This window comes from Mytilus edulis, chromosome 11 (assembly GCF_963676685.1).
Source record: "Mytilus edulis chromosome 11, xbMytEdul2.2, whole genome shotgun sequence".
Classification (NCBI taxonomy): Eukaryota; Metazoa; Mollusca; class Bivalvia; order Mytilida; family Mytilidae; genus Mytilus; species Mytilus edulis.
Genome location: NC_092354.1, coordinates 13,508,153 through 13,534,989, shown reverse-complemented (window position 1 = coordinate 13,534,989; position 26,837 = coordinate 13,508,153). Strand labels below are relative to the sequence as shown.

At 31.5% G+C, this 26,837-nt stretch overlaps 1 protein-coding gene across 1 annotated transcript in view; it reads left to right on the top strand.

The window, feature by feature from the left end:
- Nucleotides 1-25,675, top strand: part of LOC139495182 (aminopeptidase N-like) — a 41,517-nt gene extending 15,842 nt beyond the window's left edge. Inside the window, exons 5-21 of the mRNA XM_071283388.1 lie at nt 3,593-3,713; nt 6,745-6,899; nt 9,356-9,469; nt 9,866-9,997; nt 11,438-11,503; nt 13,268-13,333; nt 13,995-14,182; nt 15,504-15,604; nt 16,864-17,003; nt 17,931-17,986; nt 19,523-19,670; nt 20,948-21,024; nt 22,183-22,293; nt 22,546-22,713; nt 23,815-23,955; nt 24,698-24,779; nt 25,056-25,675. Of these exons, the coding sequence (XP_071139489.1) occupies nt 3,593-3,713; nt 6,745-6,899; nt 9,356-9,469; nt 9,866-9,997; nt 11,438-11,503; nt 13,268-13,333; nt 13,995-14,182; nt 15,504-15,604; nt 16,864-17,003; nt 17,931-17,986; nt 19,523-19,670; nt 20,948-21,024; nt 22,183-22,293; nt 22,546-22,713; nt 23,815-23,955; nt 24,698-24,779; nt 25,056-25,196 (2,007 nt within the window). The 3' untranslated portion in view covers nt 25,197-25,675. The remainder of the gene's footprint in view (nt 1-3,592; nt 3,714-6,744; nt 6,900-9,355; nt 9,470-9,865; nt 9,998-11,437; nt 11,504-13,267; nt 13,334-13,994; nt 14,183-15,503; nt 15,605-16,863; nt 17,004-17,930; nt 17,987-19,522; nt 19,671-20,947; nt 21,025-22,182; nt 22,294-22,545; nt 22,714-23,814; nt 23,956-24,697; nt 24,780-25,055) is intronic.
- Nucleotides 25,676-26,837: the final 1,162 nt, after the last annotated feature.

Below are 26,837 nucleotides of genomic sequence, written 5' to 3'. Positions count from 1 at the left end.
AAATACACTAAATCCAATATAAAGCTAACCGCTAGTTGTTAAACATGTTAAATGTATTAACCCTTATTTATATATTCCGAACACATTGAGGTTCAAGGTATGATCAAATTTGTGCAAGGATATCGAACGTAAATAAAAAAAAAAATATATGTCAAGTGCTAGTATCATTCCAATGTTAATGTGTCAGATATTCGGAATGCTCTCAGTTTATCCATGTAAATTACAAGCAAATTTTTTTGCCGCTACACAATAGTCTTCTTTTCATAATTTTATTACATATAGTTTAAAGCATTATTGAAAATACTTATTGTTTTTTATATAGTTTTGAAAAAAGGTTCAAATATTAAATGTACGAAAAGTCTTGAATGAGAATCAGTTCCCGCCAACTTTTCAATTTATTGTATCCATTAAACAAAGACGCATTTTGTTTCTTATACTTTTTAAGTTCCATAATGTTTATACTAGCTATCAATTTATAACAGTCTTTTACAAAACTTATAATTTTGAAATAGATTTGCGAACATTCTTAAGACCAAATGAAATAAAAGGTCACTTTAAAAGTTTTACAATGCCAAGCTATAAAACATGCAAATAAAATGATGACATTTCTCATAAATAAAACAAAACTAGTGAGTGAATAAACTAAATGAATGATTGCAAAGTCATTGCATGCCATGTTTTCAACAATACTCATAATCACGTGAATAGTTATCAAAGGTAACAGGATTATAATTGCCTGAACCCCCTGAGGGGTTCATGCTTATATATTGGTGAGTTTTGAATGTGTCTATGGGCCACTCGATATCTCTCGGCCGGAAGTCAGAATAAAAATCTCGGAACGTCTCTAAAATTTTCGGTCATATATACAGGTCTTAACAGGTTGTTATCTATGTCTATGATATGGTCCCTTGATGGCCCTTGACGACGCAATTATATTTGTTTTAAAACGACCACTGTGTACTGTGTGTATCTGGGTCAATTATAACGTGGCATTGTCTGTTGTCTCGATAACATGTAAACTAATCATGTTTGAAGATTTAACCACGGGATACTGTGTATTTCATCATACTAGACTTACGGGAGATAACATTCTGGTTAAAATATTAATATTAGATCGGAAAACAGAAAGATAAATAATATTAGATCGGAAAACAGAAAGATAATATTCTTATCAAAAGTATTTAATTCAATCGGAAACAAACAAATATATACAAAATAAATACTGTATTTATGTTTCTGGAGAAACTAACAATGATTGCAATCAGAATATTTTCAGAGTTGCAATTAAAGTATTTTATATGACAAGATACTCTGCTTTGGTATTTTTTGATATTCATTTGTAAAGGAAATATAAAAATTAAATCTAAATAAATTCTTGCTTCCTACAAAAAAATGTGTATAAACTATAATCATTATATTTCTACATTAATTATTTCATACCATTTTAGTTTTTATGTTTTATGAGTAATTATTATTTATTTTTTTGTATTGTAATATATCCATAAAACGGAAAGTAATATCAATTTATTAAATATTTAAATTTTAAACGGTCGTGAATAAAAATACTTGTGTGTTTTCAATTCATAAAGCGTGATTTTAAATCCTTGCAGCTCACAACAACCGTACAAATGATTTACAATAATTACAACAAAATTTAATTACAACCCAAATGTTGATTATTTTATACTGTTAGTATGGATTTAGAAGTCTTTGTATAGTAATATATTCACATAGTGGAATGTTAGAATTTGAAAATAGATTCATTCGATAAATAAAAAGTCCATCCGTAAATACTTGACGTTCGTGTTTATTGATATTATATATATATTCAAAAGAATTTGAAAAAAATTACTAATAGGAACGTTATAGTTTATTATAAAATTTTAATTCAATTTTTGTTTGTTTGTTTTAATAATTTAACCTTATAGCATCTAAACTTTATTTGTACTATGGTACGGTTTTGAAAATTGTATTAATTGTGTTGACCAACTATCCTACACGTCTTGATTCATTCACATTATAGATAACATTTCAAAAGCACACTTTATATATCGGTTTGCGTTCTAAAAAATTCCGGATAAAATGCATCCGGAGTCAAAACATTTAATGTAAGCCGTTTGACATTCGATTTCAACTATTAGATTAAGATATGTGATGACGCAAATGCGTATTCTTTTCCTGAGTATCAGTGAGATGCTTTCTATTTACTATTTCGTGCGCTAAAATACTACTTGCATGCAAAACTATTAAATTCAGTCGTGGAAGCTTATTTTCGTTTTTGTTATCTAAATTCAGGACACGGTAGAAAGAGCTTTACATGTGACTTTCAAGCACGGTCACATTACTAACGGTATTCTGACCTCGAGTTGTTTCTCTTTTGTTTCTTTATTGAGACACTGTCCTATTATAAACTTTGGCCTTTTCAAAAAGCTGAGGATTGTCTACCCAAGGAATAGATTCCTTAACTTTGTAATGTATTTAGCCTTTTAAATTTTTTCATTCGAGCGTTACTGATGCTTTTTTTGTAGACTTAACTCGTGTCTGGCGTTTTTTTATATCTACATACCTTTTTACATAAATTGGTTATTTTGAAAGTGTGTACAGGTATTCATAAACTTCTGAATTAAGAAATTCTTTGGCAAAACTAAGTTTCTCTGTATAATGTTTGAATTGATTTAAGTAAAATCAGGAAATCCTTAAAATTTGATATGTTTCATGAGACCAAAATAAGTCTCTTCATAAGAGGTCCCAATCAATTGCATGCCACAGGTTTAACCGCATACAACATCTATACCATGAGTAAAGACAGCTTCAAATACGAGTTGAGAATATAAAGGCATTCATTTAGGAAACAAAATATAAAGATGTGATAGATAAAATAAATGCATCCAGAATTCCAGATTATAAAGCAAACTGAATGCATAAATTTATATTGCGATAGGTTTGTGCAATTTGCATAAGTCATCCGGTTAGTAGAAATTAGGATTTGCCAATGGGTTATAATCGGAAAAAATAAGTACATTCCCAAGTAATATATAGTCGAGCTTTAAAATAACTATTCAAATAGAAGCTGTAAATAAATACGTTCAACTGGCTTCTTCTATTCACAGTCAATTATTTCAATTCAAAAGTAAACACAAATTCAGCAACCATCTTTTGGTGACCCGGCAGTCAGCGGTCTTAGGTTCATGTATTGCTTTTCTTTTTTTTTAAAGAAAGCAACTTGTTTTTATACGTCAGACGCGCGTTTCGTCTACATAAGACCCACCAGTGACGCTCAGATCGAAATAGTTGTAAAGTCAAACAAGTATAAAGTTAAGGAGCATTGAGGACACAAAATTCCAAAAAGTTGTGCCAAATACGGCTTAGGTAATCATGCCTGGGATAAGAAAATCCTTAGTTTTTCGAAAAATTTCAAAGTTTTATAAACAGGAAATGTATAAAAATGACCATATAATTGATATTCATGTCAAAACTAAAGTGCTGACTACTGGGCTCGTGATGAAAGGGTCAATAAATATTAGGCAAATGGATTGCCATGAGTAAAATGAAAAATATTGCTCTCACTAAATATTTACATTTTATCTTTTAGTTTAGGTCATGGGCAAGGAATGAAGTAGTGAACCAAACGCCTTATTCATTGAAAGTTGGAATGAGCATCTTAACATATTTTGAGGACTATTTTAATATCAGTTTTCCTCTAGCCAAGACAGGTTAGGTTCATATTATTAATGGGCTCATATGGTTAGTAAGCTCGACATGACTGCGGACAAGAACATCTAACACACAAACAACCTTATAAAATGTATCACTGATTTCAAACTCTTTAAAATATTGCATATTGATTAAAACAGAGGCCGAAGAAAAATAAGCGACATTCAAAGCTCGCAAATCGAGAAGAAAGTGTCCGCGCCATTGAACATACTCGACAAAATGCATAAAGACAAGAAGACCGCCAAAAACCCCCCAAAAAACTAGTACATGTAAAATTGAATACTTAGCAACACGAACTCTATCAACAATTTGTTTCCTCCAGCTGCTCCGGAAGGGTAAGAAAGACATTTGCCATTTAAAAATAACCAAGAGAGAAAATGAAAAAAAAATCGAAGAAAAATTGAGTGCTTAGACATATCTTTATAAGCTTCGACTCAAGCTTAGCTTTTACAGTGTAAGATTTGCAAATTAATGTTAGGGAATTTGTGTTCTTCCCTCAGCTGGATATAATCCCCTGCACCTGAGACATCATGTCAACACCGCCTCCGCTGTGTCAAACGCCCTAGACCTCTCGAACAACTTGGCTTTACAAAAACATAGCTTTCAGTAGTCGGGTAATGCATTTTGGCGTCGGCTTTACAGGAATGATTCCAGGTGTTTTCAAATGGGTCCCTTGAACATCAAATTGGGAATTTTTATTCTAATTGGGAATTTGTTATGCATACAATCTAAAACGATATAATATCATTTTCCCGACCTGTAAAAACGGAAAATATATATGAATGTCCATCTGTACACTGATTGAAGAAGTTATTGGATTCAGACCAGGGAAGTTAATACATGAATACCATTGCACATGATGCACTATCATCTTAACTTTGGTAAGCAATGCATATATACCAGCTGACATAAACCTATGGCAAGCAGTTTAGCTATTTATTCGAATTTCAAATTATCTCAAATTATCTAATAATATATAAGATATCTTATATAACATATACGATTTTTATAAGATATCTCATTTAATATATAAGATATCTTTATATAATTTAATTTTTCAAAGCTATCTTATATATTATATGAGATATCTTATACATTTAATAAGATATCTTATAAAGTTTAAAAACTTTCTAAGATATCTTATATATTTTATACTTAGATATCTTATATACTTATAAGATATTGTATATACTTATAAGATATCGTATATACTTATAAGATATCGTATATACTTATAAGATATATTATATACTTTATAAGATATCTTCTAAAGTTTATAAGATATCTCATTAAGTATATGAAATATCTTGTAAATATTTTTTATACAAGATATCTTATATATTTTATTGGATATCATCTTAGAAAATTATATAAGATATATTATAGGAATTATCTTGTAATTACTATACGATGTCTCTAATGATATATAAGATATCTTAAATAATCTGTTTTTATAAGATATCTTATATAATAAAGAAGATATCTAATATCGATTATAAGAAAAATATGAGATATCTTATAAACTATAAAAGATATCTCATAAATTTTATAACATATCTCATGAACTATCATGTAAGATATCTTATAAACTTTATAAGATATCTTTATAAGATATCTTACAAACTATATAAGATATCTTATGAACTATTATATAAGATATCTTGAAGTCAGATTAAATAGCAAGAGCTTGCCATATTAACCACTGAAAAAATCATCCATTGGGTATTTTTTCAACAGATCATCTTTATAAACTTACCTTGATTCAAATGGATTTCAAATTGAACTGGCCAATTGTCGAAATCAGAAAAGCAATTACAAAAGGTTATATACTTGATAAGATATTTAAAGCAATTGCACCAGGCACCAGTGAACTTTAAAATTACTTGGATCATTTTTTATATCTTTTGAAACAGTTCCATAAAGATGACATCGTATTTCAGGGGGGGGGGGGGGGGGGGGCTCATTTCAGGAATGGTCTATCATCAATATTATTTTCAAAAACGTTCAAACTTTTGTCTTTTGAGGAAATAGAGCAAACTATAAAATAACTTCTTTTACAAAACAAGTTTGTTTTAATCAAGTTACATAACCGGCTCTGCTGGGCGATCTGCTTTTAGAAGATCGGCGCCCATTAAAATGTATTCATCAATGTTATATCAAAATTTGAATTTCTTCTTTGCCGAGGTCTGCTTTGACACCAATTTTGAAAAAAAACATATTTTTGATCAACCTGCTTAGCGATCTACTTTTTTTTTAGATTCAAATACTCCCATAAAATTTTATTCAATTAAATCCGGCTGCTAACATTGTTTACCTCACGTTGACATAATTAAATCGTTGTTAATAAAATGCGATCGTAGTCAGCATTCTTATCCGGATTTTACTACGTTTTGACGACAAACTATGAAAAATTGCAGTTGCCGTAATCGGTGACCTGAAACTTTTCCGGAAATACCGATTTTTATTTTATTTTCCTGAATTGGGAATTTATATTCACAAACATTTGTTTGGGGCCGCTTGCAGATTTAAGGGTCGCTTAGCGGCTCTAAACTATATAGTGGAATCATCCCTGACTTTATCTGGGGTTGTCGCACAGTACACGATGTATAGTGGAAAAAAGAGGGACGAAAGATACCAAAGGGACAGTCAAACTCATAAATCGAAAATAAACTGACAACGCCATGGCTAAAATTGAAAAAGTAAAACAGACAAACAATAGTACACATGACACAACATAGAAAACAAAAGAATAAGCAACACGAACCCCACCAAAAACTAGGGATAGGGAAAGTAGATACTTTTTTTCCCTGACAAATCAACTTTTCGTGCGTCGTAAAGGATGATAATGGCAAAGCCGTTACATTAAATTTGATCAGAACTGTTGTATCTGTTGGGTTGATCATGCCACAAATTGTGACTCTTTAAAAGTAGGTAAACAAAGTTCGTGTTCATTCAAGGTCAAACTATTCCTTGTTTATGTTCTCTGTAAAAACTGTGTTAAAGTGTAAAAAAACTCTAGGATTTTTTCAGATATGATAGCTGTTCCAGATTTTGCTGCAGGTGCAATGGAGAATTGGGGTCTTATCACATATCGTGAACAATCTATGTTATACCATCCTCTGGAATACTCGGAGGCCAGGAAGGAAGCAGTTACAAGTATAGTATCTCATGAATTGGCACATATGGTAAGAAAACAAACGTATGGTTCAAGTTCTTGCAAACTTTAATGGTCTAAATAGGGCAAACAAAGAGGGTAGGGTGCATTCTTAGTTTGTTAAATTGGGCCATGATTTTGTTTATTTAGCACCTGCTATTTGTTATTATTGTATAGCAATATAATATTTCCCACAGAAAGTAACCAAAAGTTAGAGTGCAATAAATTCCAATATTGCACTAGTGCAATAAATCTTCAAATTCATGACGTCATCAACGTCAAAATCTTAGTATAAACCAATTTTTACTTCCAAATATTATATTGTTATACAATAAAAGGGTTATTGCATGAATATTGGGAATATTGTCCCTCGTAGAACATATATTGCACTCGCAAGCTCGTGCAATATAAAATTCTACTCGGGACAATATTCCCCAATATTCATGCAATAACCCTATAATATCAGCCTCTCGACACAATGTGAAACGCTCACTCGCAAAAAAGGTTCACATTGTGGCTCACGGCTGATATTTTACGATATCAATTTGTAGTAAACCCGATTTATACTTCTTTACCTTTTTGCCCATTTTCTCGCAAATGCGTCTGTTTTATCTAAACTGCATTCGGAATTTCATATATGAACCTGAAAAAATATTCTAGATAACTCGAAATGAGTTTAAGGAAATTTTTTGGGGATTTTTCATTGAGACAGCATCTGACAGACCGACAGGAAATGATTGAAGACATCTAGATATGAAAATAAGAAGATGTGGTGTTATTGACTATGAGACAATTCTCAACTTAAGACCAAATAACAAAGAAGATAACGCCTATAGGTCATCGTATGGTCTCCAACAATAAGCAAAACCCATACAACATAGTATACTAGTACTAGAATTGAAAAATATAGATCAACTCAAACGAGAAAACTAACGAAATGAACGAAAAACAAGTATGATTTACAGCAACAAGTGAAAGCCACTGCAGTACAGGCACCTCGCTTGGGACAGTCATGTACACAATGTGAAGGGTTAAACGTGTGTGTCTGACACTAAACTAAGCATTCATCATACGTTTTACAACAAACAAGAGATGATATCTGACACTAAACCAAGCATTCATAATACGTTTTACAACAGACAAGAGATCATATCTGACACTAAACCAAGCATGCATCATAAGTTTTACAACAGACAAGAGATGATATCTGACAATAAATCAAGCATGCATCATACGTTTTACAACAGACAAGAGATGATATCTGACACTAAACCAAGCATTCATCGTACGTTTTACAACAGACAAGCACTAAACCAAGCATGCATCATACGTTTTTCAACATACAAGAGATGATATCTGACAATAAACCAAGCATTCATCATACGTTTTACAACAGACAAGAGATGATATCTAGTTCATAATGATTGAAGTCAAGACTTAATAGATAAACGAATTAACATTGCTATTAAATTCTATAAAGAACAAAGTTCATACAGATGTAACTTGAAACAAACTGACAAATCTATTTAAAAAAAGAAAAATGACAAACAACCGCACACAACATACAGCATAAGAAATTAAAGACCGAGTACCACGAAACCAACTTGCATATTATTATATAAAATGTATATAAGTTGATTATGTCGTTAAAAATCTCAATATCTTTATTATAGAGTTCGAAAATAAAATAATGAAGATTTGTTTTGTGTGTCATATATTAATAATGTACATTATAATTTCAAACGATCCAGATTATTAAACAAATATTGACAAACTATTTCACGTTTATATGAACGTAACAATTATTAAAATTCATTTTAAAGTCATAGGAAACGAGTGACCGGTGAAAAATAATGCTTATCCAATTCTTGAACCAATGCATGTATATATCATAAACTTAGTCTTCTGTGCACGATTTTATAATTTTTTACGCAACCATATCGTATAATCGTCATTTGTCTGTTATGGAGTGAAAATGTGGCAGCTACTTAAATGTCGTGTTTAGAAGCCGAGGTTTACCGATTGACACGTTATAGTAAACAATCAACAACTAAACGTGGATATTAAGCACGTGTTTAACATGTACAGTCAGATAATAATTTATTTTAAGGACATATCAATGCGTATTGCGATCACCGGATTTTTACGAGAGGGTCACGCTGAGGTCACTTTGCATACGGAAAATATATCGATGAGATTGCTTCCTTGAAACAAACAATTCAAATTAGGTAAACTTCTTCTAAATAAGAACAAATTAGAGAATTTTTTTTCAGGAAAAAGTATATGTACATAAATTTTATAATGCAAACTATTAATTTAGTTTTAAAGAACATATGCATTATTTTTTTAATTTGAAGTTTCATATGATCGATTACAAAAAAGAATATAATTATAACTTACATGAATACATATTCTAGTAATCATGTAACTTAATAAATTGTATGTTTAAATCATTTAGACAAAATTGATAATTATAATATTTTTCAGTGGTTTGGTAATTTAGTAACCCCATTATGGTGGGGAGATATCTGGCTAAATGAAGGATTTGCTAGTTATTTTCAACACCTTGGTGTAGATCATGTTCACCCAGACTGGAACAAAGTACGTACACAATTACCTGTTTTTAACAAATTTATCAGGGATAAGATTTATAATTTGTAGCTTTTTGAGTACATTGAAGTTATTCCTGTCCACCCTGACTTGAATATAGAACATACATATACAATATATATATACATTGTCAAAAAGAATCAAAAGTATTTGTTTGAGATTTAGAAACGGGACAAAAGGCGTTACTCACAGCTCGTTTCTGACACAGTACATATATGTTGTTTTTATCCTGTAATTTACACCCGGCACTTTAATTAGGTTTAGTTATTTAAAATCCAAAAGTAACAGTTGTATCTGATTTTTCAAAGAAATTAATATTGTTATTTTCATTCCGTCAACCCCATTCCGAACCTCTCCTATAATATATACTTTTTTAATTAATTTCAGCTAGAGTTTTTCACTCCTACAATTCACGTAGCTATGACCATGGATAGTCTGGTGTCCATACATCCTGTCTTTGTAAATGTATCGGAAAATAAACGGATCCAGAATATGTTTGATACTATTACCTATAGCAAGGTTTATATATAATATTTGACTGAAGGTATCAGAACTATATATACTATTTTCATTGAACCAAATTTTAACGCCGGATTACTAAAAATATAATGTTTGACAGGTTACCTACTCTGTGGTTGGACATCCTGGTAATCGGTCAGGTAGGAGCAACCAAATGAAGTAAAATCAAACATATAATCGGTGCAATTTTTGGGGAAAGGTTACTGTTTTCCGATGACTTGATCGTGTATAGAAAACAAAAACAGTAACAGTGTACAGATATTTTACATCTTTAAGTTTCTCATACTTGACCAAGTACCAAGATGTCCTACCAAAGAGTAGGTTACCTGTCTAAAGGATATAAAGTCTTGAATTAGTATTCGCTATTACGAAAAAAGTCTATTGGTTCTAACAGTAAACCAATGAAAGATAATCATTATGATATTCTGATAAAGAGGTATAGCAAATTTTGACAGATTTAAATTCGGAAGTTGATGTATCTCTTAACTCGAAGTAAGTGTAACTAAGTAATTGTACCACCAAAGACCCTTTCTGATACCTTGTAATATCTTTCAATGCAAAAAGATACCATGTGTCGACAATCATTAGTTTAAGAAAAACAACTAACAACCAAAAACAAAACTTGTATACATATCACTGGATTCACTGCTACGTAAAACGTAATCGAGCAAAACAACCCCGAAAAAGCCCGACATGAATTCAAATTAATATGATTCTGCTCCACATTTGACACAAAAAAAAACAACTTTCCTAAAATAGCATTTAATCAAAATGCTATTTTATGTAATATATATATATATCCCATTAATTCATTTAGATGAAGGTCATAAATCTACAATACTTCTAAAACTTCAAAAAACATCACATATAGTATTTCTTGTATTGTTTGATTAAGAAATAATTCTATCCTGCCATGCTCTATGCTCATTTTAACATGGGTAGGCATTATATTTGTTAATATCTTAATACCGAGCGTTAGCGAGGTATTAAATGTTTACAAATATAATGCCTACCCATGTTAAAATGAGCATAGAGCATGGCAGGATAGAAGTATTTCGATTCTAATAGGAATATTTGAACTTTTTCACTTCGAAGCGAACCTATAGTAGACACTCGGAATGTCGCCATTTTGATTTCATGAACCAAAAACGTTATAGAAAATCAGCAGTTTATCAATAAAAAAAGAACAGAAACATTTAAACTTACTTTTAGAATGTTTTTATTTAATTCCTAGCGAGCAACACCAACAAAAATGTCCATTTTGATCTCTGGCGTTGTTCAAAATTCATCTGACGTTGCAATTTCAATTGTGACGTCAATCACGTGCAGCACATGTTCTATTTGAATTAGAACATGGCTTTGTACCCAAACCTTAAGAAGAACGTCATATTAGAATCAATGATTTGACAATTTTCTCAGACATATTTTACCTCCCTTCAGGGTGCCTCTATAATTCGTATGATGAGGTTCTTTCTAGGAGAACAAACATTTAAACGAGGACTACAGGTACGTACATAATTTATCATAACTTTTCATAAACTGAGGTAAACGTTCAACCAAGGGAAATGCAAACAAAAACGAAACAAAAACTGAGGAAATTATATGAACTCGAGAAAAGGCATTTATATCAAGACAATGACAATCTTCAAAACATCTTTAAGAGTTATGATGGATGATTTATTATTGAGTTAAACAACATATAAGGTACCAATTTCTTTTGCAACAGATGCACAATCACTGTATATTTAGTTATACTACAGACCAAAATATTTGAAAGTTAAAGCTTATGAAAAAAGAAAGGGAGCATAATCAAAAATGAAAAACGATCAAGCCAAATCCAGGCATGGATCAAGAGCTTTGTATGGGATCTGGATTTTCAGCTTGGATTAAATATGATAATTTTTCCTAAAGAATACCTGTTTTTTTCAAAACCAGTAACCCTGAAAGAAATGAATCTGAAACCACAGCTACAATGTCGAATATGATATTACTGACAGACTGATAAACAGATGTTTCCCTTGGTACTAAGTAAAATTTGACACCAGAATCAAAGAGTTTGAACTCCTAGTTATTATCAAAAAATGTTTAAACCTTTCACATGTTTAGGAATATGAAATACGATAGCTCAAATAATATCCTTAAAATATTCACATATATTTCTTTTAGTCAAAATGTTATAAGCCTCTATACATAATTAAGAATTTAAACTTTCATGAATGTGACCTACCGAATTAGACTATTTACCGGATTTGTTATCACATAAGCAACACGACGGGTGACACATGTGGAACAGGATCTGCTTACCTTTCCGGAGCACCTGAGATCACCCCTAGTTTTTTTGGGGGTTCGTGTTGTTTATTCTTTAGTTTTCTATGTTTGTTTTAGATTTATGAGTTTGACTGTCCCTTTGGTATCTTTCGTCCCTCTTTTAAAAAAGTATGCTCTTTGAACATAAGCTTTACGTTTTAATTCAGCACATAGTATAAGCTTAAAAAAAGCAGCTTCTCAATTATCCAAATGCGTGTTTGTCTAACTGCTATATATCAATTGAAAACATTCATGTAAATTGTTTGAGTCATTTTCTAAAACACTTTCCATTTTGAATATCGCTTGGCGTTCGGTATTTTAGTTATTTTACTTTTCACAGTATAATCTATAGTTGTAAACTTACAAAAAGCAACAACTCACAACAGTCACAATAAATGTCTGTTTTTGACGAAATGACATCTAACGACCTGAAAATATCTAAACCGATGTATTGTTTAAAATGACAAACATTTTCCCCACTTGACTTTTTTTATCAATTTCAATTTCAATAATTTTCGAGTCACCTTCTTACTTTACATGTCATCTACATGTCGTGAGATCTATATCGGTGGTCTCATGGTAGGTTGTTTGCCTCGTGGACGGGAACTCGTGTGCTTGAATCCCGGTCGGATCAATCCAAGGACTTTATAATTGTCCTTTGCTGCTTCTCCGTTTGATATGCGGCATTTATGAGGAACAGCTTGGAGTCATTATAATATGTCCAGAAAAGGTATTGTAACATGACATCCTACGGACGGTAACCTTTTGAGACAGCACTTTAAAAACCAGGGGTTAAGCGTGTCCAGTGCATAGCACAAATCATATTTATAACGAATTAACATGCTGTCGTCCTGCATATGCAGTTAATGTGCTATTTGATGTTAGACAGCCATCCATCTATCCAAGTTGTGAGCAGTTTTATAAACAGATTGATTATTGTTCCAGTATTTGTTTTCTCTTTAGCGTTACCTAAAGAACCATCTATATGGCGTGACTACACATGATGATCTGTGGTATTCATTAGGAAATGTAAGTTTATTTATTGCATTCATGTCTGTGTGTTTGTTGGCTAGTAAAGTCGTTATCGAATTTAATTTAATAACGAAGATTAATAGGTTTTATATACCCGAGTGGTTAGGTGTTACAATAAAATTCGTGAACAATGTATGTCTATTAAAACAAATTTCTTTACCTTATCTAACTCATCATAAACGCATTGCTTTAAAAGTCCTTTCAATACCATATTTCACTGACGGCTTTTGAACTTCCCTAACCTATGACACCTCTCTTTAAAAATCTGGTAAGTGCAAAGGATACCAACTGCGAAGGGGTTAAGACAAGATGCAAAATATTCGATATTTTTTTCAAAAGTGAAATGTAAATTCATGGAATTTCTTCCATCCTTCGAGAAACAAGATAAAGTTTAATTACATTTCATTTTAAACCATAGTATTAAATTGAGAATGGAAAAAAGGAAAGTGTCAAGGAGACAACAACCCTACAAAAGAACAGAAACACAGTGAGAAAATTTAGCACCCGGAGGCGGGGTCCAGCTGCCCCCACACAAAAATGTGTTTGTTTACCTTTTTGTAAACCGGTGGATGACACCATAAACATATACACGCAGTCATTGAAAAAAACTTCTCACTTACAAGAAATTTACATGCTATTTTAAAATCTATTTTTACAGCAAAGTAAAATTGACAGAAATCCAAAATTCATTCAGAACATAAAACACATAATGGATACATGGGTGATGCAAATGAACTATCCAACTGTGTTCATTAAACAGGATAGCGATAAACTTGTACTAACGCAATCAAGATATCTGTTGGATACAGAAGCCATTGATCCAGACATATATAAATCTTCCTTTGGGTATGTATTATTCAGTGGTATATGAGGGTCTAGATGGGGTTAACATAATAGAGAATTAGAAAATAGCATAGCAAAATAAAATAAAAAATATAAAGAATAGTTTTTTATGTAAATTTTAATGTCATCATTATATTGTTGTTATTACATGTTATTGTCATGCCTCTTGCCTATCTATGGGTGTAATTTGTGCTTTAATAAAGATATTAAAAAAAGACAAAAGAAAAACAAGAAAATAGAGCGTAATCGGGTGCTGAAATATATATATAATAGAGAATAATGGGGAAAAGGTCAGAACAGTGACTACAAATATAAAGAAAAGAGAAAAATTAGACAGAAAATAGAAAATAGAAAATTATGGTGCGCTGAAGTATACATAAAGGATTAAATGGGACAAATAAATAAAGCAATATAGAAAAATGACATAATCAAGAAATTTAAAAAACCTCATCTGGACTCTCATATATCTAAACTTACCCTATGCACCAAAATAGTATTCTTTGTTATTTATCATAGGCACACATGTTTAAATCCTATGTATTTTGTACTTAATTGAGCATGGCTGATAAAACAACATTTATTGTTATCTAAACTACAGAAATGGTGGTAAAATGCCCTTTTTACCCATGTAAACATCATTGTCAAAAGGTAAGTTCCACCGAAATTGCAGAATATGCTTAACAAGATACATGTGTACATGAACAACGTTGGAACAAATGTTCGTCTCCTACTTTGTTGCTTCTTCTTCTTTTCATTTTGTTGCTGTTGTTTCAATTTGTTGCTGTTAAGACATTCCATAAGAAAATATATCTTTTTTTAAGTAAGGCTATAAGAGAATTTTCGAAAATAATTCAAACGTCTACACTCACATATAGCTGCATATTTAGTATAGAAACATAAATTTGAATAAAAACAAAGTAAAACATGAAGGAATCATGTAAGTGAAATAAAGCAAAGCACAAACATAACACGACTTGAAAACAAAGCCAGGCCTGGTGCGTTGGCAGGATAGGTAGGACATAAGGCTAAATTAGGTAACTTTCTATTTCAAATAAGGCTAAATTAGGTAACTTTCTATTTCAATTTGCATTATTGACTTTGTATGTTAAAGAGAGACACACGTTACAAATAGAATATCCAAACTCATAAATCGAAGACAAACTAAGAACGTCATTGCAAAACACCTTACAAAGACCTATTCCCAAACAGTAGTCTACAAAAATACCATAGAAAAAACGAATGAGGAAGATGAAGTCATCCAAGGGTACTCAATTTTTTATTTTGATCATATATGTTGACAATAACTATTGTCTATTTGTTTTAGATATAAGTGGGTTATACCAGTGACGTTTACTACAAGTCTTAATTTGCGTTTTATTCAATCTGCTAAGGACATAATTTGGATGGATATACATAATTCAGATGGTAAATATATATTTTTACATTCATCCGAAAAAAAAGAAAGAAAGAAATACCATTAGTTTAACACAGTCATCAGGACAACTGATTAATGATTCTTACCAAAACGATTAAGGTCAATGGCCATAAAATTCTAATACGGAGAAACGAAAGCGGACAAAACTGTACATTTTCAGTTATCATGGCATCACTGTGACTTTGAGATGAAGAACAGCAATAAAAGCACTGTTCATTTGTTTTTGGTGTGTGTTTTTTTGTTGTGCATTAACTGATGTTGTGTCATGGATGGATACTGCATATCCTTTGTTTTTCAGTCCAAAACTACGAGTTGTAAAACAACATAATTACATTCTGATTAGCTAACAGCACATCACGTGTTATTCCTTTAACAATTGCATTACACGATAAAACTTATCTTTCATGATAACACGAGGTACGACAATAAAGTGCACATGTAAATTAAATAAAAAAAATGATAAAAATCGTGTTTTCATGATACTAACTAAAAAATGTAATTATAAGTATTGAATGCTTCTTTTTGTAACTTCATAGGGTTGTAAAAGCGTTGACCGTGCGCACTTTTTTAGAATGAAGCGCTTCTGCGATTCATACACAATGTACTTCGTTCAACGCTTTTACACCCCAATGAAGTTAAAAAAAGAAGCATTCAATTCTTAATTACAACTTATAAATATGAATTCACTGGGTAATTCCCCTAGTAGTAAATTGACTACTTGGGATACAACTGCTGCAGGTCGAGTAATTTGTCATAACAGCAAAGATAAATGCATTAAAGATATATTTATATGACAACATAGGTTTGCACGCCACAAAAACATGAATTAACAGGTTTAACATATTACATGCATTTGGAAAGTGCCTTTTGGCATGTCAGAATAACGACTCCAATCTTCATGTATTTCTGTCATGATAATTTCCGGGGATCCTTATTTCATTGTGGTCATTGTGGTCATCATTTTTGTATTGTTTAATGTTTAGGTCAAGTTCCTCTAAAAATGTATCTTTATGTGTGGCGATCCTCACTTTGCATATAGGCTTGGATCGGACGAAATTTCAGAAAAGCACTTTAGACGTTCCAAATCTATATATATGGAGCATGATTATATTATAAACATTGTTTGTTATAAATGATAGTTCAGAATTTTTTCGAAACATGTAGTTTTTAAGCAACAGTCTAATGAGAATTAAGAAAGGTAATATGCGAGTATTCTGTTATAGTTTTATTAATTACATACACTTTTCAGTAACCATCTCAAGTGCAATGAGTGGATCATCATCCAATGATTGGTACATAGGGAATGTACTGCAGAACGGTTACTACAGGGTCAATTATCCCGAGGAGAACTGGATCAAACTTATCCAGCAACTCAAAACAGACCATACGGTATAATATTAATAGGTCGACCAACGCTAGTTACATATTATTTCAGTCTTTCGTATTTTTTTCGACTTATCCACCGCTGTACATTCAATACTGTTCAATCAATTCACTTGCAGCAAATTAAGATCTGTTTCATCTTTTTCCAATAGACGTTGTTAACATGTACATTTTAACATCATACAGAACTGTTTGAAAATCTATTGAATAGTATTAAGTTGACTACACGCATTTGTTCTGAATGGTACGGAATTGACATCAGTAGACACGTCTGAAAATCGATCAAAAGACAGAACGTAAATGAATGAATTAATATCAGCCTTTTCATATCATTATGAGATCAATATGACCATTTCAAACTAAAATTTCATTTACAATAAAGTTCAGAAGGAATAAATCAAATTTAGAATAATTGTACATATAGACTCCACCACTGCCTCTAAAGATAAACAATATGTTAACACTGATTGCTGATGCAAGTTCGATTTCACAACGCTGCTTCTTTTTTTTACTGAAAATGTAACCGACGGCATTAAGAAGTATTGATTGTGCGAGATATGTGGTGAAATCTATTTCTCAATGATTTGAGACGATGTGACGTACAAAAAGATCGCATTCTTTCAATGTCTTTTTATCGGGTGTGGTATATCTTTTTCATGAAGTCATAATAGCAAAACAACCACGTTTGACACTAGTAGTAAACGATGACCAATGAAGTACTAAGATCAAACGAGCCACAGTTATATTATCAAACACATCATTAATCGGTTCGGGAAAATATAAAACGGTCCATAATTAGCGAAATCCAATAATATTTGGATAGTGAAAGAACGTACACACATCGGATATATTTCAATCGATTTTTATTTTGTTTTTTGAGCACCAATATTGTTTTATCCATGTCAAATACATATACCCTGTATATACTTTTAGATTATTCCTCCCATTAATAGGGCACAGATAATAAACGATGCATGGTATCTTGCTAAGTGAGTATACAATGACAATCGTCATCCGACTTATTCTTCCGATGTGTATCACAATATCTTATAGCTCATTTACCTGATATAAAATAAATATATTTCAGTCAAGTATGAGACTGATTTGTATCTATGAGTTGAATCTATCAGTCAATATAAAGTTACGCAAAGCAAAGAAAGGAACGAAATGATTTAATGATAAGGGAATAATACGAGATTGACTCCATAGGTGGCATGAGATTTTGCTTACGATATGTAAACGTCAAAATTGTGTCGCATTGATTTTTGAATACGAAATGTAAACGTCACAACTATGTCGCATTGATTTATGTATACGATATGTAAACGTCACAACTATGTCGTATTGATTTTTGTATACGATATGTAAACGTCACAACTATGTCGCATTGATTTTTGTATACGCTATGTAAACGTCACAACTGTGTCGCATTGATTTTTGTATACGATATGTAAACGTCACAACTATGTCGCATTGATTTTTGTATACGATATGTAAACGTCACAACTATGTCGCATTGATTTTTGTATACGATATGTAAACGTCACATCTGTGTCGCATTGATATTTGTATACGATATGTAAACGTCACAACTACATGTATGTCGCATTGATTTTTGTTTACGATATGTAAACGTCACAACTATGTCGCATTGATTTTTGTATACGATATGTAAACGTTGCACTTTGTCGCATTGATACGCTTAAAACGATATACATCAATGTTTACATAGACACTTGTCTGCTGTTCAATTTAATTGTCAACATGCAAATATGTTGCATAAAAAATGTTACCGGAAATATGTTTATTACCCTCCTCTTTTTTTTAAAAATGTTATCGATTGATAGTCATTTGTGTAGTATAACAGATTGATGTAGCTTCATAAATAAGTGTCTGCATATCGGCAAGTGACACCTTTTTAGCACATCAGCCGATCTAACAACCAATACAGTACGTAGGTTCTAGAAATTGTTCTCAAAGGTACCAGGATTATAATTTAATACGTCAGACGCGCTTTTCGTCTTCATAAGACTCACCAGTGATGCTCGGATCAAAATAGTTATAAAGCCGAACAAGTACAAAGTTGAAGAGCATTGAGCATCCAAAATTCCAAAAAGTTGTGCCAAATATGGCTAAGGTAATATATTCTTGGGATAAGAAAATCCTTAGTTTTTCGAAAAATTCAAAGTTTTGTAACAGGAAATTTATAGAAATGACCATACATTAAATGATATTCATGTCAACACCGAAGGGCTGACTCCTGGGCTGGTTATATCCTATGGGACGAAACGTCCACAAGACAGGTAGTCCGGGCTAAAATCAGTAATTTATTGCATTAAAAATTAAAAAATATAGATTTGTTGGATATAGGAAGAAGCCTTACAACAGACCAGGGACGGAATCCGCAATACAACAAAGAGTATCATCGAACACGTGGGTGAAGGTGAAACTTTTTAGTTCTGCTTTAATTTTGAACAGATAAACGATTTAATTAACTTTTCAAATTGTGTTTTGTTTTTTGAAAGATCAGGAGATGTGACTACTTATGTTGCATTGCAAACATTAGACTATCTGGTAAAAGAGGATAACTATATACCATTAAGAGCTGCATGGACGGAAATAGGTTATCTATGGGGAGCCGTGAGTGAAACAGATCTTAACAGTACATTTTCGGTAAGTTTGTAGGTATGCCTTCGATTTGAATGCTAAGTAAATGATAGTTATGCTGTAATTTTAATGCAAAAATACGAGTATGATGTACGGTCGCTAATAAAACAGATACCCTCTCAAAAACCAAGACTTAACCTAAAGAAGCAACTATAGTTTCGTGTAAAGTTTTCAAGAATGAGAATATTCTATACTGTTGAATGACCTATAAAAGACCCCAAATTTAAATAAATGGGAAACAATTTAGAAGAGAAAATAAGCAACGTATTTAATCTTATTCATATAAACCATGTCATTGTACCTTGACAATATTTGACAATGCAAACAACACATATCATCAAGGTTATTATTGATGTTTATCGAGTAAGATTACCAAACATTATAAAAAAATGAAAGCACCACGTTATTAATTATATGCGTCTGATGCCGTATATACCATGGAAACTGATGTGAAATGAATTTAATGTAATAAACAATTATGTTTCTATCTATATTGGGTCTTTCTGTTCTATTCTGGTCTTATTTACTTTTAGAAAGGAAACTCTATAGTATGAGCAACATATCATCAGCGTTATTATTATTATTTTTTTATCAGATGATATTCCGAAGGATAGTTTTCGAGTCTCTCAATGAACTATCATTCAAAACCAAACGGGTACAACTTGGCTATCGGTACAACTGGTGCGCATAGGAAATAATTTTATCAACTTTGATAGATACATGTATAAGAAGATGTGGTATGAATGCTAATGAGACAACTCTCTATCTAAGTAGTTATAATTTATAGTAAAAGTAAAACCATTATAGGTCAAAGTATGGTCTTCAACACGGAACCGTGACTCACACCGAACAGCAAGCTACAACGGGCCCCAAAAATTACTATTGTAAAACAAATCAAACCGAAATGTCTAATTTATTTTAAAAAAATCAAGAAACGATAAACGCTTATGAACCACATCAACAGACGACAACGACTGAAAATCAGGTTCCTATTGAGTTTGTATGTTCCTTTGGTATCTTTCGCCCCTCTTTTATACATGAAAATTATGGTTCTGTTTCCCAAAAAGTATAAAGGAGCCAAGTCTTAGATTAAATTACCAGAAATATTAAGAACAATTCAATTCACAGTAAACCACATGCACATCTATGATGATCTTTAATAGGTTAAGTATAACAAGTTCTATGACTGTATATTAATATAAAACATGCTTCCAGAATTTAAACTTTAGAGAAGATGTTAAATTTTCAATTTGATCTAGTTTTAATTCATAGTTTTGTTGTAGAAAGTTATGAAGAGAATGTTATCGAAGCAATTCAATATGTATGGAATGGATAATACTGGTGCCGGCCATACAGAAACGTAAATATATAATTAGAAAAATAATAGAAATAAGATCAACATAAAAGAAAGGAAATATTGATTACATTTAATGAAGTACTCGAAAGGTCAAGGAACTTCGCATTTTATAAGATTTTTGGTGGGGTTCGTGTTGCTTAGTCTTTAGTATTCTATGTTGAGTCCTCTGTACTATTGTTTGTCTGTTTGTCTTTATATTTTTATCCATGGCGTTGTCAGTTTATTTTCATTCTATGAGTATGACTGTCCCTCTGGTATCTTTCGTCCCTATTTTATGCAACCTTACTCTATAATATCTGGTTTTTGCTTGTTGTCTTCGTAGGTTTCCTTGGTAGGTATTGTAAATCGTTAATCATTATTTATTAAGCATTCGTCGTGTTAATTTTTGTGTCCATTAATGTCAAAATTGTTTTATAACTTTTTAAAAGAGTTATAGCCCTTCAATGTCAAATTTTGCCATTTTGTTTCATGTGTGCCTATTATTTTGAAAATTATCATAGATAGGGATAGAAATGACCGAAAAAGAATTCGTTAGAAGAAAGAAATTTCTCATAACAAAAGTGATCAGCAAGAAGAAATCTGCAGTCACGAAATCTTGGCTGACATCTTCGATCGACTGGTTTTGGGGAATATTGCCCTTTAAAGTCTATTTGTTTGGTATCTTTCGTCCCTCTTTTACTATGTTTGTTCAAGATTTTGCTTTATATATTTTAAAGAATACTATATTCAAATGTAAGTACATATAGAAAACCTTAAAATGAAAAATTGATCAGTAGGCTACATTGTAAACTTTCTGAATATGTAAACATTATTGAAATTGGCATTTACTCTTTTAGTTGTTACCCTTTCTTCTTGATTAAAAAAATGGCCATTAGTAAAAATGTACAACAGGCTTAATAGATTCTTTTTTCTATTTTTTTTCTTTCATACTTTTATCATTTGTCTGGATGAAACCTTTTCATAGTTTATTTGGATTGATAAATATATGTTCAATTTTCTTTATTTGTTGGGCCTATATTTTGTTCTTTTCTTTATTATTATACCCTCAATTCCCCATTTTTTGCCAATGATGATTGGAGCGACTTGACAAGAAAGGTTGTCGTTTAAGAAAGGGGACATGTATAGTTAACGTCAATCAATTTGTTTTTTTCTTATTTCTAGAATAACACGAAGTGGGATTGTTAATATAGCATGTGCCTATGAGAGCGAGGAATGTATTCAAAACTGTACAAATATCTTTAAAAAGTATATGGACAATCCAGTCGAAAATCCGTAAGTTCTTAGAACAATAACCATAGATATATAACTGAGTCTGTTAATGGTTAATTTAATGTTATTCCAAACATAGCAGTCAGTGGTTAAGGATGTGATCACCGGGGAACGGATTACTTAGAATAATGCAATATGTAAGTTATATCGTAATACGATTTAAGATTTAACTCAAAAGTACGGAGTAAACTATAGGCTCGTTGTTGCCATACACATGAGTGTTGCAGTTTTTTTTCTTTGTAACTTATTTTACAGAATCGACGTCAATCTACGTAGAACTGTTCTTTGTATAGCTATCAGACATGGTGGTCTTAAAGAATATGAACTTCTAGAAAGAAAGTACAAAGCATCGGATCTTTCATCCGAAAGGTCTACACTTCGTGACGCCTTGTCGTGCAGTAAAGATGTAAAGATTATACAAAGGTAATTCATGCATAAACAAAATTGGTTTTTCCTTTGAATTTTGAAGTGCGTTAATTATCTAGTATGTTACAAATATTAAATCTTCATTTTAAATTTTCGTTTAATAACACAAACAGGAAAAACAATTATATCAAAAGAGAAAACTGTTGAATGACAGAATCAACAGCTGAAACCCTATTTAATCTAATCGCAAAGTGTTACTTACAAAATAATTTACGTGCCAATTTAAAGAAAGTCAAAGGGAAATCCTCCAACAGCTAGATATAAGAAAAATTTAACATAATTGTTTAAAATAAGCACATATTAGTTAACCGATGAAAAAATCGCATGCATCGATTGAAAAGTAATTATTCAATATTGGTCATGGCAAAAAAAATAAAATTTGAGCGAATCATCATACGAAATCTAAGAGAGCGAGAACCTCTCCACTGCGGTAAATTGAGTACTCTTAAGACAATTCCTTGCAGCCATATATAAAGATCGCTTCAGTCTAAATACAGACTGTTCAGTTGTTGTTATTTACATGTACCATATAACAACATACTAAATTGTGTGAAAAGCTATCAAGCAGTACCGAATTGACTGGAAGCCACATGTCTGAATGGTACCAAATTTACAGTATGAATGTATCAGAAAAAACTATTGAAACTCGTCAAAAAGCATACCATGCAGATTTGTTTTAGATTTTGATGAGTTCAAAAGGACCGTAAAATTCGTTGACAAGTGAGGAAAAGTAAAATAATAAAAATACCGAACTCCACGGAAAATTCTAAAGTGAAAGTTCAAAAGCAAATAGCGAAATCAAAAGCGCTTACACATCAAACGTTTGGATAACGATCGATATTCCTGATTTGTTACATGTATTTAGCTACGCAGAAAAATGGTGGATTGAACCTGGGTTTATAGTTAGCTAAAATTACCAATTGAAACTCGAACACTAGGATATATTGTTTTTTTTCAGAAAAAAAACAAATATTCGAAAATTATTATCTTTACGTATGAGAAAAAATTAAATGGAAACATACTCGAATTTTCACGAGAGAACAATACGCTAAAGTATTATTTTCATACACAGTTACGTCATAATTTATTTTACTTCAGGTATTTGAGAAATATTTTGCATACTGAGGACGTACCAAAGGAAGATGCCGTCAAAGCTGTTCTACATATTTCTACAACAGAAATCGGTCGTCTGCAAGCGTTAGAATTTATCAAGGGAAATTGGGATGTTATTTTTAATAGGTATGTACTCTTTAGCAAGTAACCAGTGTTTTAGAATTATAACTTTTAAAAAGATATCTTGAATATTTTTGACAATTTAGGTTATGCATTCGCTAACTATATTAGTTCACTCATATTCGCGCTGGAAATGTTTTCAAGACAATAAGTCTCTTGTACTTGGTAAACTTATCAGGAGTTTTTTTTCTTACGTCTTGTTTTTGAGAAGAATCGAAGTGCATTTCAAAATATTCAACATTAAATAACTTGCTGTATTCAGTAACTTTATATTCCGGATAGTTATGTTTTTTTCAGTGTAAAGTGAAATATTACTTGCTACATATGAATGTTTTAACAATACACTATTTAGACATATGAAGACACATATAGGCGCTTACTGAGCAAATATTTCCCTCATGAAATCTTCAGTTTCCCTTGCAGTTTGTTGATACTTAGTTTAACAATTTACATGTAACTTATAATCTGCTTAATTTTGCTTTATCTAATTTATTCAATTAATTCCTCAAATAATACTATTTAATACCTAGAATTTAGCATATACCTACAAATATACCAAATAATCCGAGACAAACTCCTCATGATGTTGATATCATTGTAAACATTTGAAATAATAAGATTCAACGGACAAAATAGGCTGACCTCACGGCAATGGTTAAATTCTACTTCATTTGGTACCAGTCGAATTAGCAGCTACATAACATATCTAATTATTTGTTTTATAAAAGTATACTTGCTTCTATTTCAGACTGGTTAAGAGCGCAAAAGAGCAAGATAAATTGTTGTCGGGTATATACGATATGACGAGGACAGCCGAGGAAATAAAGAAGGTAAACTGTCAATATTATTTGTTTTACAATACTTAAAATTTGACCTCCTTTTTCTCTCTATTCTTTACAAATTTACCCATTATTTTTTATTTTTGTATGAATGTAATTCCTATCTTAATTCTGAAAAATTCGTAAAAAAGTAAGGGTTTGTGTTGTTCTGTTGAGAGGTTTGTTCTCTGTTTTTACATTTTAGGCCTACAATAATTTTGTTCCATACCTATTTGATATATTTTATTCCGGCTACAGTGACTGTTCATATTCACCTTTATTTTTCAGTTTGCGTACTTAATTAAAGATTCCCCGACGATTATGAAATTAAATCATAAGCCAGGGATAGAACTATCGAACAGCAGAAACAAATGGCGCAAAAGGAATTATCATAATATAAAAAAGTGGTTGCTGGACCAAAATATTTGAGAGTCCATATATTTACCGTGTTTCACCAGCCCTTGAACTGACCTGACTTTTAATTAACAAATAAGTTACCTGCAGATTAAGTTGGTGCTGGGTTTTTTTATTAGACGATTGATAAATTTTAATATAATAATACTGTATTATTTATATATTGAATGAAGATATGTGAAATTTACGATTAAGATATGGGCTGTGTCGGATAAGAATTGACCATAATTATGCAAGGTCACGTATACATATACATGTAAAGGACTTTGATTGATTTTGGAACATTTATATCAAAAATAAAAGATGTACTGTGGTCTTTTTTCATGCTTTCATGAAGTTCTTATTTTTTTTAACTCATAATAGGTTAACAGATGTATTGATGTTCATTTGCATTATGTTGATTGGCATACGACACAGCTTATATGTAATTGGTGTGACCTGTTTGTGTATTAAGAAATTGAACCATGGTATTAATTATACATCATGAAAAAATATTACAGATTTTGTTATTCATTACAACATTTGGCAAAACTTTTAGGACTTTGGGGTTCTCAATGGTCTTCAAATTGATACTTTCTTTAGCTTTTTATCATTTATTTTATTCGAACGTAACTGATGAGTCTTTAGTGTTCGATTTTGGCAGGTCTATTGACCTCCCTCTTTTTTGAAAGGACTTTGAAGTTAGGTATTTGTTAATCATTTTATTACAAACATGAAATATCTAGTCAAACGAGTGAAATCCGATCAGATGTAGCTGGGTACTTTTGCTCTTTTAACAACCGAATCTGTAAGGGTAAAGTCAATCATCCTTTGAATTGAAAAATTTGGATAGTATTTATCTGGATATGAAGCACACAGCTTCTATAGTAAATTCTGTATTCGAGGGAAGTAGTTTTTTTATGCCACGAGTGTCATACTACTGCACAATTCTGACTTATTAAAGTAGCCTTACAATAAACCGGAAGTATCAAATGAGCGTAAGAAACGCATGCCTTGTAAACTACATTTTGATTACTTGTATTCATTGTCATCAAACCATCTTCAATTAGGGCTAACTGTCGGCTTTCAGTATTATCAACGCAATTGTGAATCTAATTTTATTCACATATATTCTACAAATATCTTAGGATAGATTGTTCTTTTTCGCTGTTAGACGCCTTTTTAGACATACTCGGCTGTATCAAGGTAAAAAGTTATCATTGATTGTATCTCAAGTAATCTTAAGAAGTCTGTAGAATTAAATTATGAATTAGAAAATGATAAATTACTCAGATAGTGATAATTTGCAACGATCGAAACATGTACAATGTCATTAATATTGTGTGACAAAAAGCACTGATCAACTGTTAACAGAAGTGTCGTCATGAATGCTATTGTTTGACGTTCTTATTTCAGATTTATATACAGTTTACACATGTTCTCTTATCTGTCTCTATACAGGTCTTACTTTGGTTTTGTAGTCGAATTTCCTAATTTCTTATTTTTGTTTCATTGAGCTACATAACGCGACACAACTTTCCCTTTTTTGTCAATTTTTTTTCCATCGCCTTCGACTTTTTTCTCATTTTTTCTAAGTACATACGATGATCATAAAATACTTTATCCATTTTTGAATGCAATTCATTTTCCTCTCTCCGTAGTTCTTGTTGGGTCGTC